This window comes from Onychostruthus taczanowskii, unplaced genomic scaffold, assembly GCF_017590055.1.
Source record: "Onychostruthus taczanowskii isolate IOZ18803 unplaced genomic scaffold, ASM1759005v1 scaffold140, whole genome shotgun sequence".
Classification (NCBI taxonomy): Eukaryota; Metazoa; Chordata; class Aves; order Passeriformes; family Passeridae; genus Onychostruthus; species Onychostruthus taczanowskii.
Window position 1 is genome coordinate 74806 of NW_024498574.1, and position 19936 is coordinate 94741.

The 19936-nt window shown below is 36.7% G+C and overlaps 1 protein-coding gene across 3 annotated transcripts; it reads left to right on the forward strand.

The window, feature by feature from the left end:
* Positions 1-1862: 1862 nt before the first annotated feature.
* Positions 1863-14346, forward strand: NUDT12 (nudix hydrolase 12). Of its 3 annotated transcripts, none has more exons than XM_041398133.1 (7): positions 1863-1888; positions 2687-2900; positions 5513-6108; positions 7071-7238; positions 8186-8299; positions 9672-9871; positions 11123-14346. In XM_041398133.1, the coding sequence occupies exons 2-7, from the start codon at positions 2695-2697 to the stop codon at positions 11231-11233; spliced, it is 1395 nt and encodes a 464-aa protein (XP_041254067.1). In that variant the 5' UTR covers positions 1863-1888; positions 2687-2694; the 3' UTR covers positions 11234-14346. The 3 variants fall into 3 exon arrangements, with proteins under 3 accessions (XP_041254067.1, XP_041254066.1, XP_041254065.1); XM_041398132.1 differs by lacking the exon at positions 1863-1888 and adding an exon at positions 1950-2328; XM_041398131.1 differs by lacking the exon at positions 1863-1888 and adding an exon at positions 1951-2221.
* Positions 14347-19936: the final 5590 nt, after the last annotated feature.

The window sequence follows — 19936 nt, forward strand, 5'->3', positions numbered from 1 at the left end:
ACAGGTAGTGTGTGTACTTGTGATTGTGATTTGTATGGAAACTGATCACGGGGCAATTAAAAGATGAATTCTAAAAAATAACTGCGGGAGTAAAGCATGGAAAAAGGCCTTGGAAATTATCCTGTGTTTGCAAATAGCATCTGAATTAAAGTTTTAAGAATGTTGCTGCTGGACAGGAACTTTCTGCACGTAGCTAAGACATAACACCTGCTTCCTAGTACTATTTATTCATCTTCATACATTACTAAACTTCTGCAATAGTCTTGAATCAAAAATGACATTGCCCTTGAGTAACAGGTTATGTAAATATATACATATACTTATATACATATATATATAGTTTTATATATATATATATATATAGATAGTTTTATATATGTAGGTATCTCCAGCTAAAACTTTATTGCTAAAATAGAAACTTTATGGAGCTTCTGAGAGCCACATTTAAAAACAAGCTGGTGACCTATCATTTTATTACTTGAATACAATGGTGAATATCTTACAAAAATTCGTATGAGTTAGTTATTCATGTTTAATACAAATCCAAGTGGAAAAACCAATAATGTAATACTGATAGAAGAACGGATGAAGGGGCTGAGAAGGCCTGTTGTATTGATAAAGGGGCTAGGAAGGCTGGTTATGGGCAGTTCCTGATAAAAACAAGGACTGGTCCCTGATCAGAGTAAGGACTGGCCAAAACTGGCTTTGTGGTCTGGAGAAATGCCACAGGTCTAAGAAACATGCATAAAGAACAGAGGTGAAAAGTTCAGCACGAAGAAAAGCTCACTTCATCTTAAAGCCCCCCCCTCCCCCCCGCCCATGACCATCAGGAGGCACTGCGCAGGAGCAACCAAGAGTAGCCAGAGGGGGGGACTATGGAAGGTATTTCCTGGGACTCATTATAATAAAACCTGCCTTTTTGGGAAAACGTTATGAATATGTATAGGCTTTCCACAATTATCTTAAATATGAAATACTACATTTTGTGTATAAAAGTGAGATAAATCATGACAATGGACACACACATTTATGGTGGAATGATCCCTCATGCATCCAGCGCACTGAATAGACATACCTACTTTACAACTTTGCTGGTTGTGTGCTGCATGTCAGAACTGGATTTAGCTTAAACTTGCATTCCAAATTTAGGCAATGGGAATAACAGCAATCTGTTTTGCAGAATCACCCTGTACACGACAAAACTTTTATTTTGACCTTTCAAAACCTACACTTTTTTTTTTTCTGTGCTCTCCAGGTGCAAATACACTAAGACAACAGTTCCATGCTCATTTCTGTAGGACTAGTATAGTCTCAATTTTCCAAGGTTTTTCTTAGTGAGAGGAAATCTAATGTCTTTACAAACAATTTGATGGGTGAAGGTGTGGGTGTTAACATCTTTGAAATGGGTCTTACTGCTTATACTAACTTTGGGCAACAGGTTTGTTACAGAGCCCGGACAGCTTGGCTGCTGAGATAGACAAGGGTCTGCACAAGCCTGAACTTCTGATCTTTGGGGATATGTGGTAGGTGGTTCAGGAAGGCTGTACCTTCCTCAGCAACAGGGAAAGGAAGAGGGTTACATGTGGCCTAGAGTTTGGGATAAAATGAGGCTGTGCCCTCTGAAACCTCGAGAGAGAAAATCCCAAGGCCATGTGCCCCTGTTGAGTCCCCCCCCTTTATAAAAAAAAAAGTTGAAGGACTTATCTTTTTGGACATAAAACCTTTGGTGTTTGTGGAATATTCTTGACATTAGTCACGACACACTTTTGGCTGATTACATCATCCTGATTTCGCCACTAACTCTTCTCCCCGCCATATCAGTTGCTCCACGTTTTTCACTACTACTTCCGCATTCTGTTGCCACTAACCTTTGTCTTCTGCTAGCACGGTAAAGCAATGCTAAAAATAATCTGGTCATTTTTCTACAACCACTGAAATTCCGGCGGACAAAATGGCTGTTTACCCTTTAACCCTGTGCACCGACCCGACTCCGCCCGCAGCGGCGCTCAGGGAACGACTGGCAATTCCCACCGGGAGCACGCAGCGTGTCAAGCCCGGCGCCCGCCGGAGGGGCCGGCTGTGGCAATCGCGCTCGCACACGCTCAGTCCCTTTCGCGCTCCGTTTCTCTCGGGCTCGTGCTGGAGCGGGGCTTCCCCCGCAGCGCTGCCGTGTGCGGTGGGAACGCGCACAGGACCTGGCTGCCCTCGGAGGCCGCGCACGGTAACGGGCCGCGCTGTTGGGGCCTGGTCGCGGCCCTGGGGAAGGGAGTGGAGCGGGACCTGCGGGAATAGAAGGTCGCTGTGTTGTGCAGCGGTCCCGGCAGCAGGGTGTGTGTGTGTTTGTCTGTGTGTCTGTCTCTCTGTGTGACTGCGTGCTTTTGGTTTAGAAATGACGATCTGGTTTTTTCGTACTCAGAATCTTCATTTCCGCAGTGAAATCTCCTGGTCATTAAGCCTCTTTAAAACTGGTTTTGATTGTTAAGGTGAAGTTTCACTACATTTGGAGATGGGTGGGACAGAGATTTGGAATAATGATATCACATCAATCACAAGAATTTATTATGTCTGTATTTTTGGTAATAATACTGATCTTCTGTAGAGCATTAAAGTTCGATCTTTTACTTAAATCATCTTAGTAGTGGGAGGTACACTCTCAGGCATTTTTTTTTCTTTTTTTTAATCTTAGAAGGCACAATGACTGACTTTGAAAAGAACCTGCATCAGGACATGGTTTCTCAGCTGCATGGCTTTGCTGCTGCTGGAGACGCAGCCAGGCTGAAGGTGCTGCTCAGGCGCTCCCCATCACTGGTCAATGCAGCCTCAGGGAATGGCTGGACAGCCCTCATGTATGGTGCTAGAAATGGACACCTCGAGGTTGTGCAGGTTCTTCTTCAAGAGGGGTAAGCTGTTTAGCACATTCAAGAGCTCTGTTTTGCACAGAGCTTTTTTTTTTTTTTTTTTGCCTGTATCAGTTTTGTCTCAGCAGTAAATTTACCAGATAGATAATGGCAGAATTTTCAGAGCTAAAACTCAGGAAGATGTGTTCTGTGTCAGTTTATAACTGGGTTCTGCTATTGCATCATGCTTTCCTTTTTTCTTAGCATATTTGTTAAGAAAGTCTGAAAGTTATAAGCATCTCTAAAGTTACTGCTTTGATATTCAAGGTTTTGTTGCCACTTTTCACAGAGGCCAACAGAATAGAACAAAGTTGGCACCCTAATTCCAACCGCTGTATTGAATATAAATTGTATGTATTTGGTTGTTCCACTTAAATTTTTTCTCTAAACTTGATTTGTAATCCACTTGAATCTTTGTTAGTGTAGAATGTGTGCTGACTAAGCTTTAGTAGGACATCACAGACTCACTTTTTCCAAAGTTACTTCAAATGGAAAATGCTTTAAAACTAAGTTAGAATCAAATGCATTTAACTGAGTTTAACATTAATAAAGCCCAGGCTGTTCCGTTCTGAACTCCTAGTTACAGAAAAGAGCAAGTTTAGTTCCTTCTCTAGTTAATGACTAACTTCAGACATAGCATTCCACATCCTCCAGTAATCATGCCATCCATTCTTGATTTTTTTATTCAGTCATACCCAAGACCTGTAGCCTCTGTTGGGGCTCAGAGTGGGGCATTAGATAAACCATTGGTTTCTATTATAATCAGTACATTCCAGTATGTAGAGGATATCTTAGTGCAAGATTTTGCCTATTGAGAAATCTTTTGAGATGCTGGGGAATGTATCAGTTGGTAAATAGGATTACAGTTTTTAACTTTAGCTTTTCTTTAAAAAAAAAAAAAGTGAATATTTCTTTTAAATGTCCTTTTTGTGGTTGCTCTGTTAGGCAATTGACTATAGTTCATAAGATGATGCTGTACCGTCATTGATCTTCTTTTAGTTAATGCTCAGAATAATTATTTTGACAATTATAGCTGCTGGTTATACAAAGATGAATGTCTATGAAGATAATATTTCATAACATTAGAGACTATAATTCTAGAAGTCTAGTCAGTTGTTTTTTGGTCACAGAATAGTAGCATCATAGAATGTCCTAAATTGAAAGGGACCCACAAGGATTAAGTCCCACTCATAGTTCTGCACAGCACTGTCTCCAAGGATCACACCATGTGCCTGAGAGCATTGTCCAAACCTTACTGATCTTGGTCAGCCTTGGTGCTGTGAGTGCTGCCCTAAGGAGCCTGTTCCAGTGCCCAGCCACCCTCTGAGTAAAGAACATTTTCCTGATAGCCAACCTAATCCTCTCCTGAGAGAGATTCATGCCATTCCCCTGAGTCGTGTTCCTGGCCATGAAAAGAATTGCTTTAGCAGCAAAATCTTGTAATTTAAGTTTTGAATAGTTTTTTAAACAGTATACTCAAATTCCCTCAAAAACTGCTGCGTTTAGTATAAAATCTCAAAATGGTCTTGCCTGTGGTACAGTTAACTGCATATCAGCAACATTAATATTACTGGCATCTTCTGGTTTTAAAAACTGATGGGTCTGGTACTTACTACATAATTTGTAGTTTACAGTGACATTTCTGTTTTACTGACCAATTTAAGATGAGCAAATAATTAAATTTATTATTTTGACCTCCCAGTCAACCTCAACCTATTTAAAATTCGGGTTTCTTTTTGTTTTAGTATTTAAATGTATGTGTGAGGCAACATTCCCTTACCTGTTTAATTTTGCAGATATCTTGGTAACAAAAAGATCCCTACAGGAGCCAGCTTCTGTCACTAACGAGAGGCTGTAGTCTTAATTCTATTTTTGTGTAAATCATCCGGAATTCACCGTTAGAAGGGACCCACAAGGATCAACTCTTGCAGCTGCGCAGGTCATCCCAAGAATCCCATCATATACCCATGTGTTTGAAAGCATTGTCTAAACATTCCTTGAACTCCAGCTTTGTGTCCTGTCACTGGTCATCAGAGTGAAAGGAGTAGTACCTGTGCCTCTGCTTTCCCTTGTGGGGGTATTGGACACCCCGATGAGATCTGTCTTCAGTCTTCTTTTCTCCGGGTTGAATAAGCCAATTAACCTCAACAAAATATTTTATTGTAAATGCTCTGTTGCTGCTTCCAGGAGCTTCTAGAAAGTAATCCTTGTTAGGCTTCTTTTTTTTTCTTTTTTTTTCTTTCATTTTGATTACTGATTATGAGTAACAGACCTATAACCTGACTTTCAAAGCTCTTGTCTTGAGCCATTTTTTAATGATACAGTATGTGGAATTTTAATAAATTCATTGCCTTTGTTCTCCTTCATGAATTTTGGTGAATGATAATCTGGAAAGGATCAACAAAAAGGTGAAATACAGCCTTGGCAAAAGAAGAAGTATATTTTCTCACCATGATCCTAAACATTTTGCCTAAAGATTATCCCAGTGTAGACAGTGTCTAGAAGTTCTTGTACCTTAATAGTGTCAGATACGTATGTTGTAAGAATAATACAGCAACAGGACCCTTCCTAAACATACTTACTCTGGTAACCTTAGCTATTTTCTGTTTATTCAGGTGTGACAGATCCATCGTTAATAAATCAAGGCAGACAGCTCTGGACATTGCTAAATTTTGGGGGTACAAACACATAGCTAATTTGTTGGCTAATGTGAAAGGTTATCAGAAACCTAGTTTTTTGTCAAATGATGTGAAAGAATACGAAAATTATTTTGGCATGACACTTCTGGACAGGAGGAGTGATAAAAGAGCAGATTCTAAGTGGCTGAGTAAAAAAAAAAGCCATCCAGCTACAGTGTACATCCTCTTCTCAAATCTAAGTCCCTTGGTTACTTTGGGTGGGGGAAGAGAGAGCTCACAGCAACCAGAAGTAAAGCTTTGCAGGCTGTGTCACAAGGATGTGGAACAGTGCATGAACCAAACTGAAGAATGTACCTTGATTTTTCTTGGAGTGGACCTTCAGTTTGACATGAACCTGATGGCTGCCTGTAATGAAAGAATTCAGCAAGAGAATGAAGAAGATGGGTTAGTTGCTTGGTTTGCTCTTAGCATCGATTCTGCTTCTGCTGAAAAATTTAAACATAAGCACAAGGACTGTTACTTTCTTCACCCGCTGATGCCAGCACTACTGCAGTTACCTGAAAAAGAAGCTGGTAAGGTGCATAAAATGCAGCAAGTACAAAATCTATAGTCAGATACATTTTGGTATTCCCTGAGGTATAATTCAAAGAAAAGACGAACCACTGCAAAGAAATTGTGTTTCCAGTGGCTTTAGAAATATTTTGATTTTAAAAACCTGGTAGTGGTTTTGTGAAGAATTTTGCATGTAAGAACGTGCGCATTTGCAAAGGACTAATTTCTTCAATGACAGTATTAGACTGTAAAACCTATTGATCATCCTGGGTTTTAAACAGTACTATTTAAATATTAATGTGCAAACATTATAAACATAAAGGAAAAAAATCTGTCATTACTGAGTTTTCAGTAATGAAATTGTTAATTAAAATTAATAACTAAGAAATTATTAATTACAAGAAATGAGAACGTGTGTCCTTTATAACAGTGTGTTACGACACACGTATGACAAGGAAGTGTTGAAAAGTCAGGATGCCAAAGTGAATTTGTGTTAGTAAGGACAATAACAACAAGTGTTGTTAATGATTGCTGTCATAGCAGTTTTGTTTTTACATAAGGATAAAAGGAAAGCTTGACTTGAACCTTAAGTTTAAATGGAACAATGCATTATTCTGTCAATACCTGTAGAACCCCTAAAATGGTCATCTGAAAAAGACTTTATGCATGTAGTTTTGGCAGTTTGCCTACACAAAGTGTCTTGTGTGAGAAACAGAGTATATTGATCTGGATGAATTTGTTTCTGAATGTGTGTAAATTGCCCTGTAGCTCTTTAATACCATGTTCTATTGCGTTTGTTATGCTGCAAAGAAAAAGGTCTGCTTAACTCATACTGCTCAACTTCTCTTTTAGCTGTGATTATGATTCAAACCACACTCTGATTTTTTTGTGTTAAATCTCAGTACTTGATTTTTCTATGCTGTTAAAAGCTTAACATGAATTAGTATTTGATTTTGTGCATTTTCAATGTATTGTTTTAAAGGAGTAATAGCCCAGGCAAGATCTGTTCTAGCATGGCACCACCGTTACCGATTCTGCCCAACATGTGGGAGTGCAACCAAGATTGAAGAAGGAGGTTACAAGAAAACTTGCTTAAAAGAAGATTGTCCCAGTCTCCAAGGAGTTCACAACACATCATATCCAAGAGTTGGTGAGAATACTCAAAAACGGCTTGCATGTAAATTAGTTGCTTGTAAATTGCTATGCATGTAAATCAATTTATTTCTAGTTATTTCAGCTGCTTACGTCTGTCCTAGGTCTCCCATACTTGCTTCTCCACAGGTTATGTGTATCTCGGCTCTGTTTAAGTAGTTCAGGCTTGTCTTTCTTTCACTAGTCTGTGATACAGAATTGCTGTGACAATGCTAACCTTATTTCAACAAGTACTGTCAGTTAGAAGTTCCATCAGTATAAATGAGTATGAAGGGTCACATTTTACTTTATTACTTAAAACTAGATGACAATAAAAAGGGGAAAAGATCATGGATTGATGGGGTGCTTAGACCAATAGGAGAAATACTAAGTTAGAAGGAAAAAGACAGATACAATGACCAGAAGTGAGAAAATCTGTCAAAGTGCAACATCATATGAGAAACTGATAGTAAAGAGTAAACAAAGTCAAAGGTGGAAAGTAGTCAGTACTTAGTCAGTATTTGCATTGTCAGCAAAGTGTCTAGTTATTTGGTGTTTAGTCAAAAAGACATTGTTCCGACCTCTGTGGTGAAGAGAAGATGATAATAAATGAGTTTGTTGCAGAAACTGTTTGTATATGCTGGATGCATAGGTTAGCACTGCTGATACTCTTAGCAGATTGTGTCCTTTGGTTACAGGTAATTTCTGTCCTGCATTTCAAGCCTTGCTTAGTAAGCAAGGTTCTGCTTCTACTAAGCATGTATGTTGCACAACCAAATAAAGAGGTGTCTTGCGTGGAGGGTAACCCCTAAGTGAACTGAAATAACAGTTTACTCTGGGCACAGACACAATTATGATTTCAATATAATTTTTGACTTTATGTGCATTGGTATGGAACGGACTAGAAGTTTTTACTGCATTAAGTCTCTCAAATGTTGAAGTATATTCATTTCATGTCCTTTGCAGATCCTGTAGTGATAATGCAAGTCATCCATCCAGATGGCAACCATTGCCTTTTAGGTAGGCAGAAGAGATTTCCCGCAGGAATGTTTACCTGCCTTGCTGGATTTGTAGAACCTGGTGAGTAATTTCATTTTCCTTTATCAAATGTATTTTCTCAAGGAAATACCTTTACAATTACAGAGGAATATAATTTGTGTTGTATTAAATTGAAGGTTTTTTGCTTCCTGATAGAAGAGTTGTTACAATAAGTACACTCATTCTGTACTTTGCAGCTGCTGATTTATTTTTAAAGAAGTGAAGAGCAACTTGAATAAATAAAAATACTGAACAGTTTGCAAATCATGTAGTCTTAAATCACTACTTAAGTGAAAAAAAACTATTTTAAAACACGTCACCTTGGCTGGTGATACTTAGCAAAGGATTTTAGCATAGGAAAAGTAAGTGTTAAAGTGTAAGTTAAAGCTAACATGAAGTTAAACGTATGCTTATGTGTTTAGGGCCTGATTGATTCTGTGGAAGATAAATAGAAACTACATAATTCTAAAAGAAAGATAAAGAGATATTTCAATAGCTATGTCAAGTGATAATAGTTAAATTAGTTACAATTATAAGTATCTGCAGAACAACTTGTAAAATATTCTTGTGAATAGATCTTTATCATCAGGGAAATTGTAGTAGAATAATAAATAGTAGTAGAATAATAAATATATTCAGTAAATATATGCAGGCTGACATACAGTGACAGCATGAAGAAGCTTATTCAAGTATCACTTGAAAGAAGTCAAGATATTTATTTCTGATGGGTGGACCATGTCCTTTAATGAACCTGTAATCAGTGATTACAGCACAGTACATGTGTGCCTATGGGGGCTGGTGACCATCAGCATTCCACACACATGCATCTACAGTTTTCTATGGATATGGAAGCAAAGCTTTCCATTGCAGTTTCAATTTACAGTATTGTCTGCATGTGTTAAGACAGTGAAGAATGAGTCAGGCAAAGGGAATAATACAACACAGAAATGTGAGCATGTATTCTAAATCTCTGTTTTCTTGCTATTGTAATTCTAAATACTGATTTTTGGAGTTGTAGTACATGCTGTTGCAATCACACTGAAAATCCAGAAATTAACATGGTCCTAGTTACAAATGAATTTTTCAAGAATAATTATAGGAATTATGTATTTTCTACCTAATTTTTGACATTTTAGGTATAGTGATAATGGTTTGTGTGTATAATGAATTATCAATTCAGGAAATAAATATTATGGAGAAATTACTACACTTTATTTTTAAAGTTCCATTTCTCTTTTTATCTTTTTATACTTTTGTGTCTTGTGCTGAGGTCTTTGCCCTGATCTGTGAACTAGATCTTTATAGATAATTGCCTTGGGCAGTTTCATATCTTTTAACTCAGTTCAAAGCACAGCATGTGATCATTGCTTGGAGTATTTTCATGACCTGCTTGTTCTTTGCTCTTTTTGATTAGGCGAAACCATAGAAAATGCTGTTCGAAGAGAAGTAGAGGAGGAGGCTGGAGTCAAAGTTGCCTGTGTTCAGTACGTCTCTTGTCAGCCATGGCCAATGCCCTCCTCCCTAATGATTGGCTGCTTAGCTGTTGCAGTGTCCACAGAAATTAAAGTTGACAAGAATGAAATAGAGGATGCCCGCTGGTTCACTAGAGAACAGGTGAAGTTCAATTTTATTTTCTTCTTCTATTGATTTGTCTGTGGCTGTATTGTTTCTGGCATACAACAGACACTTGCTTTTTCAGCAAGTCAAATGAGCATGTGTCCTCTTCATTTTATCATTCTATAGTTGCATTATATTGTCATTGTAGGTTAGACACAACCAGAAAAAGGTATTCAGAGTGATGTCTGAGTTACTTGCAAGCTCATTTTGTGATGTTTTTGCCAGTTTGTTCTTCACCTTTCCCTTCTGTGAGATAGTAATTTTAACCCATGTCCTTAGCGAGCCCATGCTTTTTATGCAGTTGTAGTATTTAATAGCATTATTCATTACAGTTTCTGCAAGCAGTCATGTTGCCAGATTTGCTGTGAGGGTGGAAGTTAAAGGACTCTGGGAATTCATTAGATTGAATATCTTTTTTCATGCTGTACTATTTTAATATTCTGTTACTAAATGCAGCTTACTGTGCATTAATAAGAAATCCTATGCTTAGCTTCCATCAGTAGTTAAAATATAGTCAAATAAAAGTGAGGCAGAAAAGACTTTCACAGAAGTATTTCAGTTCATGAGTAAAAGGAAAAATTGCTTGCACAGTTTAGTTTTCACAGGTTTTCCTATAGGCAACTTAGGAGCTAAGCTTTTCATAACACTGGACATCTGCCTAGCAGTTCAAAGCGTTTTGACTGTAAGTCACCTTGAAGGCAAAGTTAGTCACCTACAATGAATGTGTTTCTGTTAACACTGAGAGCATTGTTTTAAAGGAACATCAGTTCTAAATACAACTAGTCCCATGCAGATTGGGCATACAGCTGGAAATACGCTTCACAAATGTACTGAAAGTGTATTCACATGTTATTTGCAGCTGCTTCAGAAGACCAAGAAGACACATGTCCGTGGCGCTACATGTAAACATTAAAATAATTATTTTTGTCACAGTGTAGAGCACTATCTGGTGGTCCTTGCCATAAAAAGGCTTCACAGAAACCTTAAATAGTATACTAGCGGTCTCCACATTTCTGTTAGGAAGAAGGTATCCTTTGGAGCACAATAAGCTCAAATATGTCATAATTCATGCAATGTTGGACTTTCTCTGCATTTATCTTGGAGAATCTTAGTAGCTCTTTACTAGGTATAGCAATGGTAGACTGATGGATCATTATATGAAGATAATTTCTGCATTAATACAGAGTTAGATTCTATATAATTTATAATGCTCTCTTCTAAAGATAAAAAAATCTGCTTTTATTGCAGGTCATGGAAGTTCTCATTAAAGGAAACCAACGTTCTTTCTTTATACCACCAAGTCAAGCTATTGCACACCAGTTGATGAAACATTGGATTGGAATGAATGCTAATCTTTAGTTCTACTAATTGATTTATTTAAGTTACTTCTTCCATTGAATGCTTAATTAGGATTAGAACTGTTTTGTCTAGTGAATGTGTAACCAAGTGATTTTAAAGTAACCAACTTTACATTGGTTCCAGGGCTAAACTATGCAAATCTTTGTAGGTGTTTTCAGACCTGAATTAGATTTGGACAAAACCCAATAATTATCCCAAGCAAGCAAGCACCAAATAAATAGAATTGGTACCTTGTTGAGTTCAGGCTGTGTTTCTTACTCTGGAATGAAATTATTACGCCTTTTCTTTACACTTTTTATGTTTGATTTGGTCTTCCCCCACTGGAAGGAGTCACAGCATTACAAAGAGGGCTGTCTGACCTTGCCTGCTGTTTGAATTGTCTACTGATATCCTCCTCTTTGGCCTTAATTGTTTCTTTCTCATTTTTGCATATCTCCATTTTTTAAATTTGACCTGTCACAGAAATCTACATTCAGTGCTGAAAGCCTTACCAGGTGTGGTTATTTTAAAGTTAATAGCATATTTAAGTAGTCAATATGTGGTACTTTTATTCTTTACACTAATAACCTAATTTATGTTAATGCTCAAAGCAGAGCATTTGCTCGTCCGTTCTGACTTGGGCTGCGCTTACCCAGTTGTATGTCTGCCTGAATTTAAAGGTATAACACAATACTTCATTTCTGAAACAGGTGTTGGAGAACCATCCCCAAATGCCTACATATTAGTGTTTTTATAAGATAATAATGTACTTATTGATGCTAGGCAGTGAGTAATTTAATTCTCTGATAATTAGAAATGAAATTATAGAATAATGGAGAAGTAAGAACAAGATGTATCACAAAATATGCACAAAGTTTTTTATGGAAATAGAGATGTTAAGGTTGTTACTGCTATTAAGAATCTTATAGTTGAAATAAGTATATTAACTGCAGCTATAAGACTGGGATAGCAATATGTTAATTAAAATATCGATTTATGTGTTTTAATGCTGCAGTTCAGATTTGTGCCTTAACTTACCAAGTTATTTAAGATAATGTTGATATTCTAAAAAGAAAAGTATACTGGTTTATTATTAATTTCATAACGCAATATTCGTGGTCTGTCATTCTGCAGTCATTGCAGTGATATCAAAAGAAATGCAAATGACCTGAGGAAATAATAGTGACAAATGTAAACTTACTATTTTATTATTTGTTTATTTGGAGTAATTTAAATTGTTTTTAACAGTGAATGGTGTAATATTTTTTCCAAAATTCTCAGCAACCTTGGATCATTAAAACTGTTGTACAAATCCCGATTGTTCTTTGTTTTCCCCATCCATGTCACGCTATGCTCAGCAGTTTTCATGGGTTTTTTGTAAGGCAGTACCTAAGAAACTTTAAAGCAAGAAGCCTTCCTGACAGATTTGGAGTATTTGACATATTATGTTGCTTCATTCTCTTCCTTGTTTTAGCCATACATACAAATAAATACAGGTTATCTCTTGTCTGGCAAGGAGAAGGAAACAATACCCTGCTTCCCTTAAAAATTGCTTTTACAGAGAAGGCGAATTATGGAAAGCTGTCATAGGCCACAGGTACCAGCATGACTGTGCAGTAACAATGGCAATTATCAGTTACAGGTTGCTCGTAGAGTAAAGGAGGATCTTGAAAAGTATGCAAAAAGTAGTGGAAGCTAAGCAATGAAAGGAAGTTTTAACTAGTGCTGAGGTGATTACACTCAGAGAGATGAATAACAAAGGAATGAGGAGCCAGATGGAAGAGGGAGGATAAAGCATAGAGCAAATATAGGTAGCATAAAAGTAAGTAGTTTATGATTTTGAGATAGCTAAATGTAGATGACTAAGACCCATAGGAATACTTTTGGAACTATTGGAATAGTTTTTTATGTAGAATATTATGGTGAGTGGCTATAGAGATGTGCTTCTAAAAGTGAAACTCCAAACACAGTATCCCTGACCAATACTGATGTTAATAAGCTGCCTAAATTTTTTTTTGAGAATCTGTATACCAGTAAATATCTGCAGTTACAATGCTAATAAGTAAATTGAAAATGTACACTTTTCTTTATGAAGAAAAACAGAAAAATAATTATGTGACAAAAGGAACAACACTCAAATTATCTCTGATTTTGAGAGTAATATTTTAATGATCTTTCAAGTCTAATTACTTAAGTGTGTCAATGATTTTTAGTCTTCATACATTTTCAAAATCTAAGCCAAGCTCTTGAAAAAGGTTTTGAAGCTTACTTTTCCTTTTTCCCTTACCAAGAGGGTAATTCAATTTGCAGGGAAGAAGACAAATCTAAGAAAACTAGTTAGATAAATTTAATCTACTTAAGAAAAGATTTTTTCCTGGCTTTTTGTTGCTTAATTTGCCCTATTTGTAGGTCAGGGTTTGAATTTATTTCAAAATTACCTATACATTTTTTGAAGGACAGTTACTATTTTGCAGTTTACGCGGGAAATGTCAAGTGTCAAATTGAAGAGCCAAATGCTGTGGTTCAACGACCGCAGTTCAGGAAAGTGCCAAATTAAATTTAGGTGCAGTTGAACAGAGTGTAGTGATTCTGACTGGCGTATTGTGTGGGCAACACCTGCAGAAGATCTCAGTAGTTCAACGTACTCAAAAGGCAGCTGCAGCTTCGGAAGCAGGCTGTTTCTTGCCACAGTGTTAATGCAGTAAATTAAGAGAATAGTATTACTTACTAAAAAGAGTGGGGTTTTTTCTGCACTGTGAGTAATGATCTGTCTCTTTTCTCCCTTGCTTATACAATGGTATCAGACCAAAAAGAGTACTCATGATATCACATGTACAAGGCGGAAGATTCTGGAGATGCCTTTTATCCCAGTTTGCCTGTGTATTAAACAGAACTACGTTCTATTCAATATATAATTTGAAAATACTATGTATTTTATATATCTTTATAATAATTTACAGATAAGAGAAATAGTAGCTCAATAAAGCAGGAAAAAATAATTAGGTCTTTGACATTTCTAATGAAACTGTAATCTCATGCAATGTAATGGATGACATTTTATGTAAGTATAATACTGGTTATGGTACTTTTACAAACTTTGCATTTGTCCTAATAAACATACTTCTTTTAACTCATTTTTCCTTCTGGATATATGTAAGCACGTGTAAAGTAGAATCATTCCAGTGTTGATTCTGTAATTTGGACATTATGTTTTCTATAGGAGCATTGGCAAGTCAGTAAATTATTACACTGAAGTCTGCAAGACGTGAGGGAAAAACAGGTCGATGTCAACAGGGTGATTAAAGGTAGACCAGTCATGATGCTTCATGGAATTAAATATACTAATCAGATTCTGAGCTTAGCAGACAGAAATAGAAAAAGAAGTGGAACAAGGCTGTGAACATTCCTCCCTCTTTTATCTTTAATTTTAATTAGGTAATCTGATTGATTAAGACTTTTCAGATGGAGCTGGCGTTTTATAGCTGCTGGGTAATTTAGTTGTTATTTTTATTATCTGCTTTAGCTATAAAGAGTTAAATAAGTAGTAGTCCTTTATTGCTTCATTGGTTTGAACGATATGTGTATACTGTATATCATTGCTGGCTGGGTTTGATGGTACTGACGGGGGTAAGTCTAAAGAAAAAGAAAATTGAATTTGTTATCCTGTTAAGCCTTAGGAAGACAGCCAACCCATCCTTTATGAGCTTAGAAAAGCAAACTGTTTACAGACAGTCCATAACAGCAAGCGTCTGAGGAAAATGAATATTGGCTTGTGGCAATGGTAAGTATAAACCTTTTTTCATTAAATTAGACTATTTTAGTTAGTATTCTGTAGCTACTACTTGTTACAATTCATCATAGATTTTGTTAAGTAGGAATTCTGCAGATTTTTTTCGTAGTAAGAAAATATTACTGTTTTCCTAAATGATAGACTTTTAAGATGGACATTTGATTCCTAAGTCTGTATTGGTTATCTTATTTTAGCATATAAGTACTACAAATTTAGTGGTATATAATTTTGGAAATTAAAGCCTACCTGTATGAACTTGCATTTGTTAGAAGTATTGCCTTTCTGCAAAACCAATTTCACATTGGAATATGAAGAGTGCTATGATAAGACTACAGAATTAGTAATCAAGAAGGAATATTGAGAATTGAGAGAGAAGGATGCTGTTGAGTAGAGAAGCTTACATTTTCATTTTTCAGCACTTAAGTAAGCCTGGATAGTAATTTTTTTCCTCCTACCATTTCATCATCTTGCAAACTAGGCTACCTTTGGTAAAGTACATCCCTATTTCTTTCTAACACGAGAAGCATTCTAACATTCAGCTAAGAAATGTAGGTATTTTCTCAAGACCTCTGCCAAAGCTAAAAAAGGGTGTATGAAATAAGCATCTCAAGTTATTTTGTCACTCTAAGTCTAAATTGCTCCTTATTTATTTTGTGTGAATTGCTCGTCTGGAGAAAGTGACCCTGGAAATTGCATGGTCAGAAAATATGGTTCCCATTTTAGACCCCAGAAGTCAAATCCTAGAAGTTAGGATACGGTGACAGATTTTGCCCATATTGCATTCTATGAACAATAGAATATTTTTCATACATAACGGTAATTTATATTTTATACTCCCAGACATTCTGAAAATAAAAAAACTACCTTGTGTGTGCAATTACTCTGTAGGGTGCTTTTGGTGGGCTGAGTTTCTAGTATAAGCAAGTACTTCAAATTTACCTGATTTCTGTTAAAGAGGGACGAGGAATTCTGAAGCTCAAATAAATTGGAGTAATTCAGAGTCTGAGGAAGAATTACAGTACTACACTGACAGCTTTCACTATAGCACCTATGTTTCATTACTGAAAATGGTTGTTACAGTTGTTATTAATGTATGTTATAGTGAGATTTCTACTAGTTTCACTATTAATCGTTGCATCACATCTGGATGGTATTTCCCATACCTGCTGTCATTTTTTGTACTGACAAAGCATGAATTGCACTCTAAATACCAGATTGACAAACTCACTGACATGAACAGGCTAATCCAACTGATACACAGTTTAGGAGGTTTTCCTTTGGTCCCTAAAATAGGAATAACAGATGTCCAACACTGCAAACAGAAATGGCAGTTTATGTGATTTTTAAAACATATTTTCAGAGCTTTTGATGAAGGAAAGTTATTTTATGCAGTAGAAAAGAGAGGTAATGCACAGCAAATTCTGTTCTCTATTTATAAATATGTTTCTACTTATTTGATAATAAATACATGAACATCCATTGTAGTAAAATGTAGAAATATTAATTATTTAGTAATTGTGTTTAAATCATGATGGAATGTTTTATAGACCATTTACAACACAGAGGCTACCTACTAGTCTGTTGCAGTGTAAGGCAGTGCGCATTTTTAAATGAAGGTAAAAATGAAAAATGCTGCTGCAGAAATTAAGTATTTCCAACATCTAAAATAAATGTTTATCTTTATTAATACATCATTTTGTCTTTTGTTGCAAAAGCTCAAAATAATTAACCAAAAAGCAAGATTACTTGATAGGTAGACAGGAGCTTTACATGACATGAGTTTTACATATGATTTAGCAGAATTTAAAAAAACCAAAAACAATTGACTTCACTTCTCCCTAAAAATGCAGAAATGCCTGGGTATATACAACCCATACTAATCTGTATTTCTCTACAACTTTGCCAGCACTTGCTTTCTCAGGACTGAGTTAAAATAATCTTGAAAACATTGGACTGACTGCAATTGTAGTAGCATTTTCTGAATCTAAAGTGAAGGGTACCCTGTCTGCGGGGAGAGAGCTTTAATGTATTGGAGAGAATAATATAACTATTATTTATTTTCAAAAGATCGGTCAGAATCTATTCAATGTTTCATAATGTGTCCATTTCTGCTTGTAGAAAAGTCAAAAATAATGCAAAATGTAATTACATGGGGTTTGGGTTTCCTATATATGTGGATTTATGGCACACAGTAGTTTAGACAGTAACCTTCCATCTGAATCAGAACTGAAGACATACTGACTGGTGTTTGCTATCTTTTTGTGGTCTGGAAAAAAAAAAAAGGATCCTGATTTGGTGTGCTTATTAAAGTGCCACTGTAGCAGTGAGGAACAAAGTGACACAGACCCCCTTATGCATACAAAGGAGATCCCTTTATTGTAAAAAATCACATCCTTTTTAAGCCTTTAATCTCTACTCCACATAACTGAAACCAAACCGAGACTTAACAGAAAGAAGGCACCCACTGGCTGGCTCAGCTGCAGTGCTGCTGTCCTTGCATCCTGCCATCCATTCAGCTTCCTGCTCATACACTGTCCACGTGTTCCTCCAGCCAATCGCAGTCTCACTTCCAAATGACTCTTTCCTCAGTCATAACTGCCTCTCACCTCTCAGCCAACTTCCAACCATCCAGCCTGCAGCTGTGCCTTTAGCCTGAGGCCTTCTGGTGAGCATAAGCCTTAGCAACTTTAATAATTGTAACCCCATATTCTACATCTCCCCCCTCCTTTTTTGTTAGGTAATGGAGACCTAAACAACTCGTAAGACATTAATAACAGTGACAACAATAATGACTATAACAACTGTTCAAAACGTGTAAACGCTTATAACATAGTAACTATATACACATCAATTCAGGATGGTGTGACAAGAGGCCGCCCATATTGTGAAGGAATCCACTCCACGTGATGGCCTGTGGAGAGGCAGGCATATCCTCATCCCCATGTCAGCAAGGCCAGTGATCCTTTCCATTCTCCAGTCAGTAAGTCCTTTACCATCACAGGAGGTTTTAGATGAGCCTTTGTGTCAAAAGGAGACTGCCTTTCACATGCAGTTTGTCCTGTCTCATCATGAAATAAAAAATTGAGAACATACCAGGCCTTAGTCTTTCTTGAGGGCACCCCAATTCCCTGCCTCTTTGTTTTTCAAGCAGGGATTTTAAGGTTTTATGGGCACACTCAACAACAGTACCGTTCATGACATAAAATAGATGATCGGTGGGTCCCAGTACAGCACCTGTTGCAGATTGAGTTCACTGATCCATGTTTTTTGTGTGTTTCCTTTGGATGCTCTGTTATTAAAACTATGTGGATACTGCCATATATCCACTGAGTTCCATTTGATTGGAACCTGATTATTTTCAGACGTAGAGTTCATATTTTTATTAATTTTACAATGTGTTGTATGGTACTGTTACAGTCCCTGTAAATGGCTACCTTCTTCCTTTTTTCTAGACATTTTGCAGGCACTTTTTAAAAGGCCAGTTTTTTCAGGAAAATACGTAGGTGAAGCTAAGCAAGTGAAGACAGGATCCATTCCAGCTGAGGCAGAGAGTGAGAAACACTGCTAAGACAGACGTTTTTGATGACACATTTTGTATGTGTTTGACATAAACATTTTTTGGCATGAAATACATTCTACAGTACTTCAGAAATGTGTGTTCAGAAATTATTCAAATAATATTCTAGTGGAAGCTTCATAAAGAGAAAAAGGCACAACTAGAAGGTATTTCAAAAAGATGTATTTCAATGAGGTAAGTAAAAGGTAAATCAGTGATGAGCCCTTTTTGCCAACTCTCTGTGGAACTCAAGACTCCTAACTACTCATTCTAATGACATTGTAAATTATATATGGGGCATCTACCCCAGTGTATGAAATCTAAAGTAGGGAAAATGCTACAAACCACAATCAGTACAGAAAATAAAAATAAGTAATCAAGCAGTAAACTTCAGCATTTGCCTAGAGATATTTGAGATTCTCAGATGGCTCTGAATAATTCTATTTAGAGTTTCTGTGGTTTTAACCGTGCCATTTACTTCACTATGAGGCACTGAAACAGGTCACTCGGAGAAACTGGGATTGCCCCATCCCTGGAGGTGTTCAAGGCCAAACTGAATGGAGCTCTGAGCAGCCTTGTCTAGTGGAAGGTGTCCCTGTCCATGGCAGCAGTGTTGGGAAGAGATGATCTTTAAGTTCCTTTCCAGCCTGAGCCATTCTCTGATTGTCTAATTCACATTGGAAAATTCAAACTTTAGTAATTAGAGAAGAGAAACTAAGAAGTGAGAGATGGGACCACACATAGCTAGTAACTTGAGAAGCAAAGTCAAAACAATGATTAGTATGAAATAGAAGAATATTGTGAAATACAAAGAGACAAAATGGAAATAAATTACAATTAAATTCAGTGTTATTAAGTTCATATAGGGAAACAGTGACAGAAAAGTAGGATTCTGTATCAAAAGGGAGGAAACAGAAGGGTTTAATGTTGAAACACAGAGGGAAAGAGAAGTTTGAGAAAGGCCTATTTTGGTATGCTGTGACATCATTGGTCTGCAGTCTGTGAGTACTGTAGAATTCAGTAGGGAAGTATTCAATGAGGTGCCACTGAATACATTCATAGCCAAAACCTTGTACAGCATAGGATTCTGAATTATAAGAAAGAGACTTGCAGTCTAAAAGGATCGTTTATATTATCCTGAAAGAGCTTAAAATTTGTCATCAAAGCATTCTGATTCAGCATTAGCAAATGTATTCTCCGTATTTTTCTTTCTTTTTTTTCCTTTGTCTTTTCTGACAGTCTCATCTTTATAGGTTCACTGAACATGGTTGTTTTGAAAACAAAAGAACACAGGTAGTGTGTTCACATAAAATCTCCACTATATAAATATATAAAGTAAAATAAGTCCTGTGTTTTCAAATTTACGTCCAGTTAGTGT

What these genes read in the sequence shown, in the direction of transcription:
- NUDT12 (XM_041398133.1), top strand. Translation starts at nt 2,695, where the DNA reads ATGACTGACTTTGAAAAGAACCTGCATCAGGACATGGTTTCTCAGCTG. An exon ending in CACATCATATCCAAGAGTTG is followed by an intron (nt 7,239 to 8,185) that starts GTGAGAATACTC and finishes TGTCCTTTGCAG; the next exon opens with ATCCTGTAGTGATAATGCAA. An exon ending in GCTGGTTCACTAGAGAACAG is followed by an intron (nt 9,872 to 11,122) that starts GTGAAGTTCAAT and finishes CTTTTATTGCAG; the next exon opens with GTCATGGAAGTTCTCATTAA.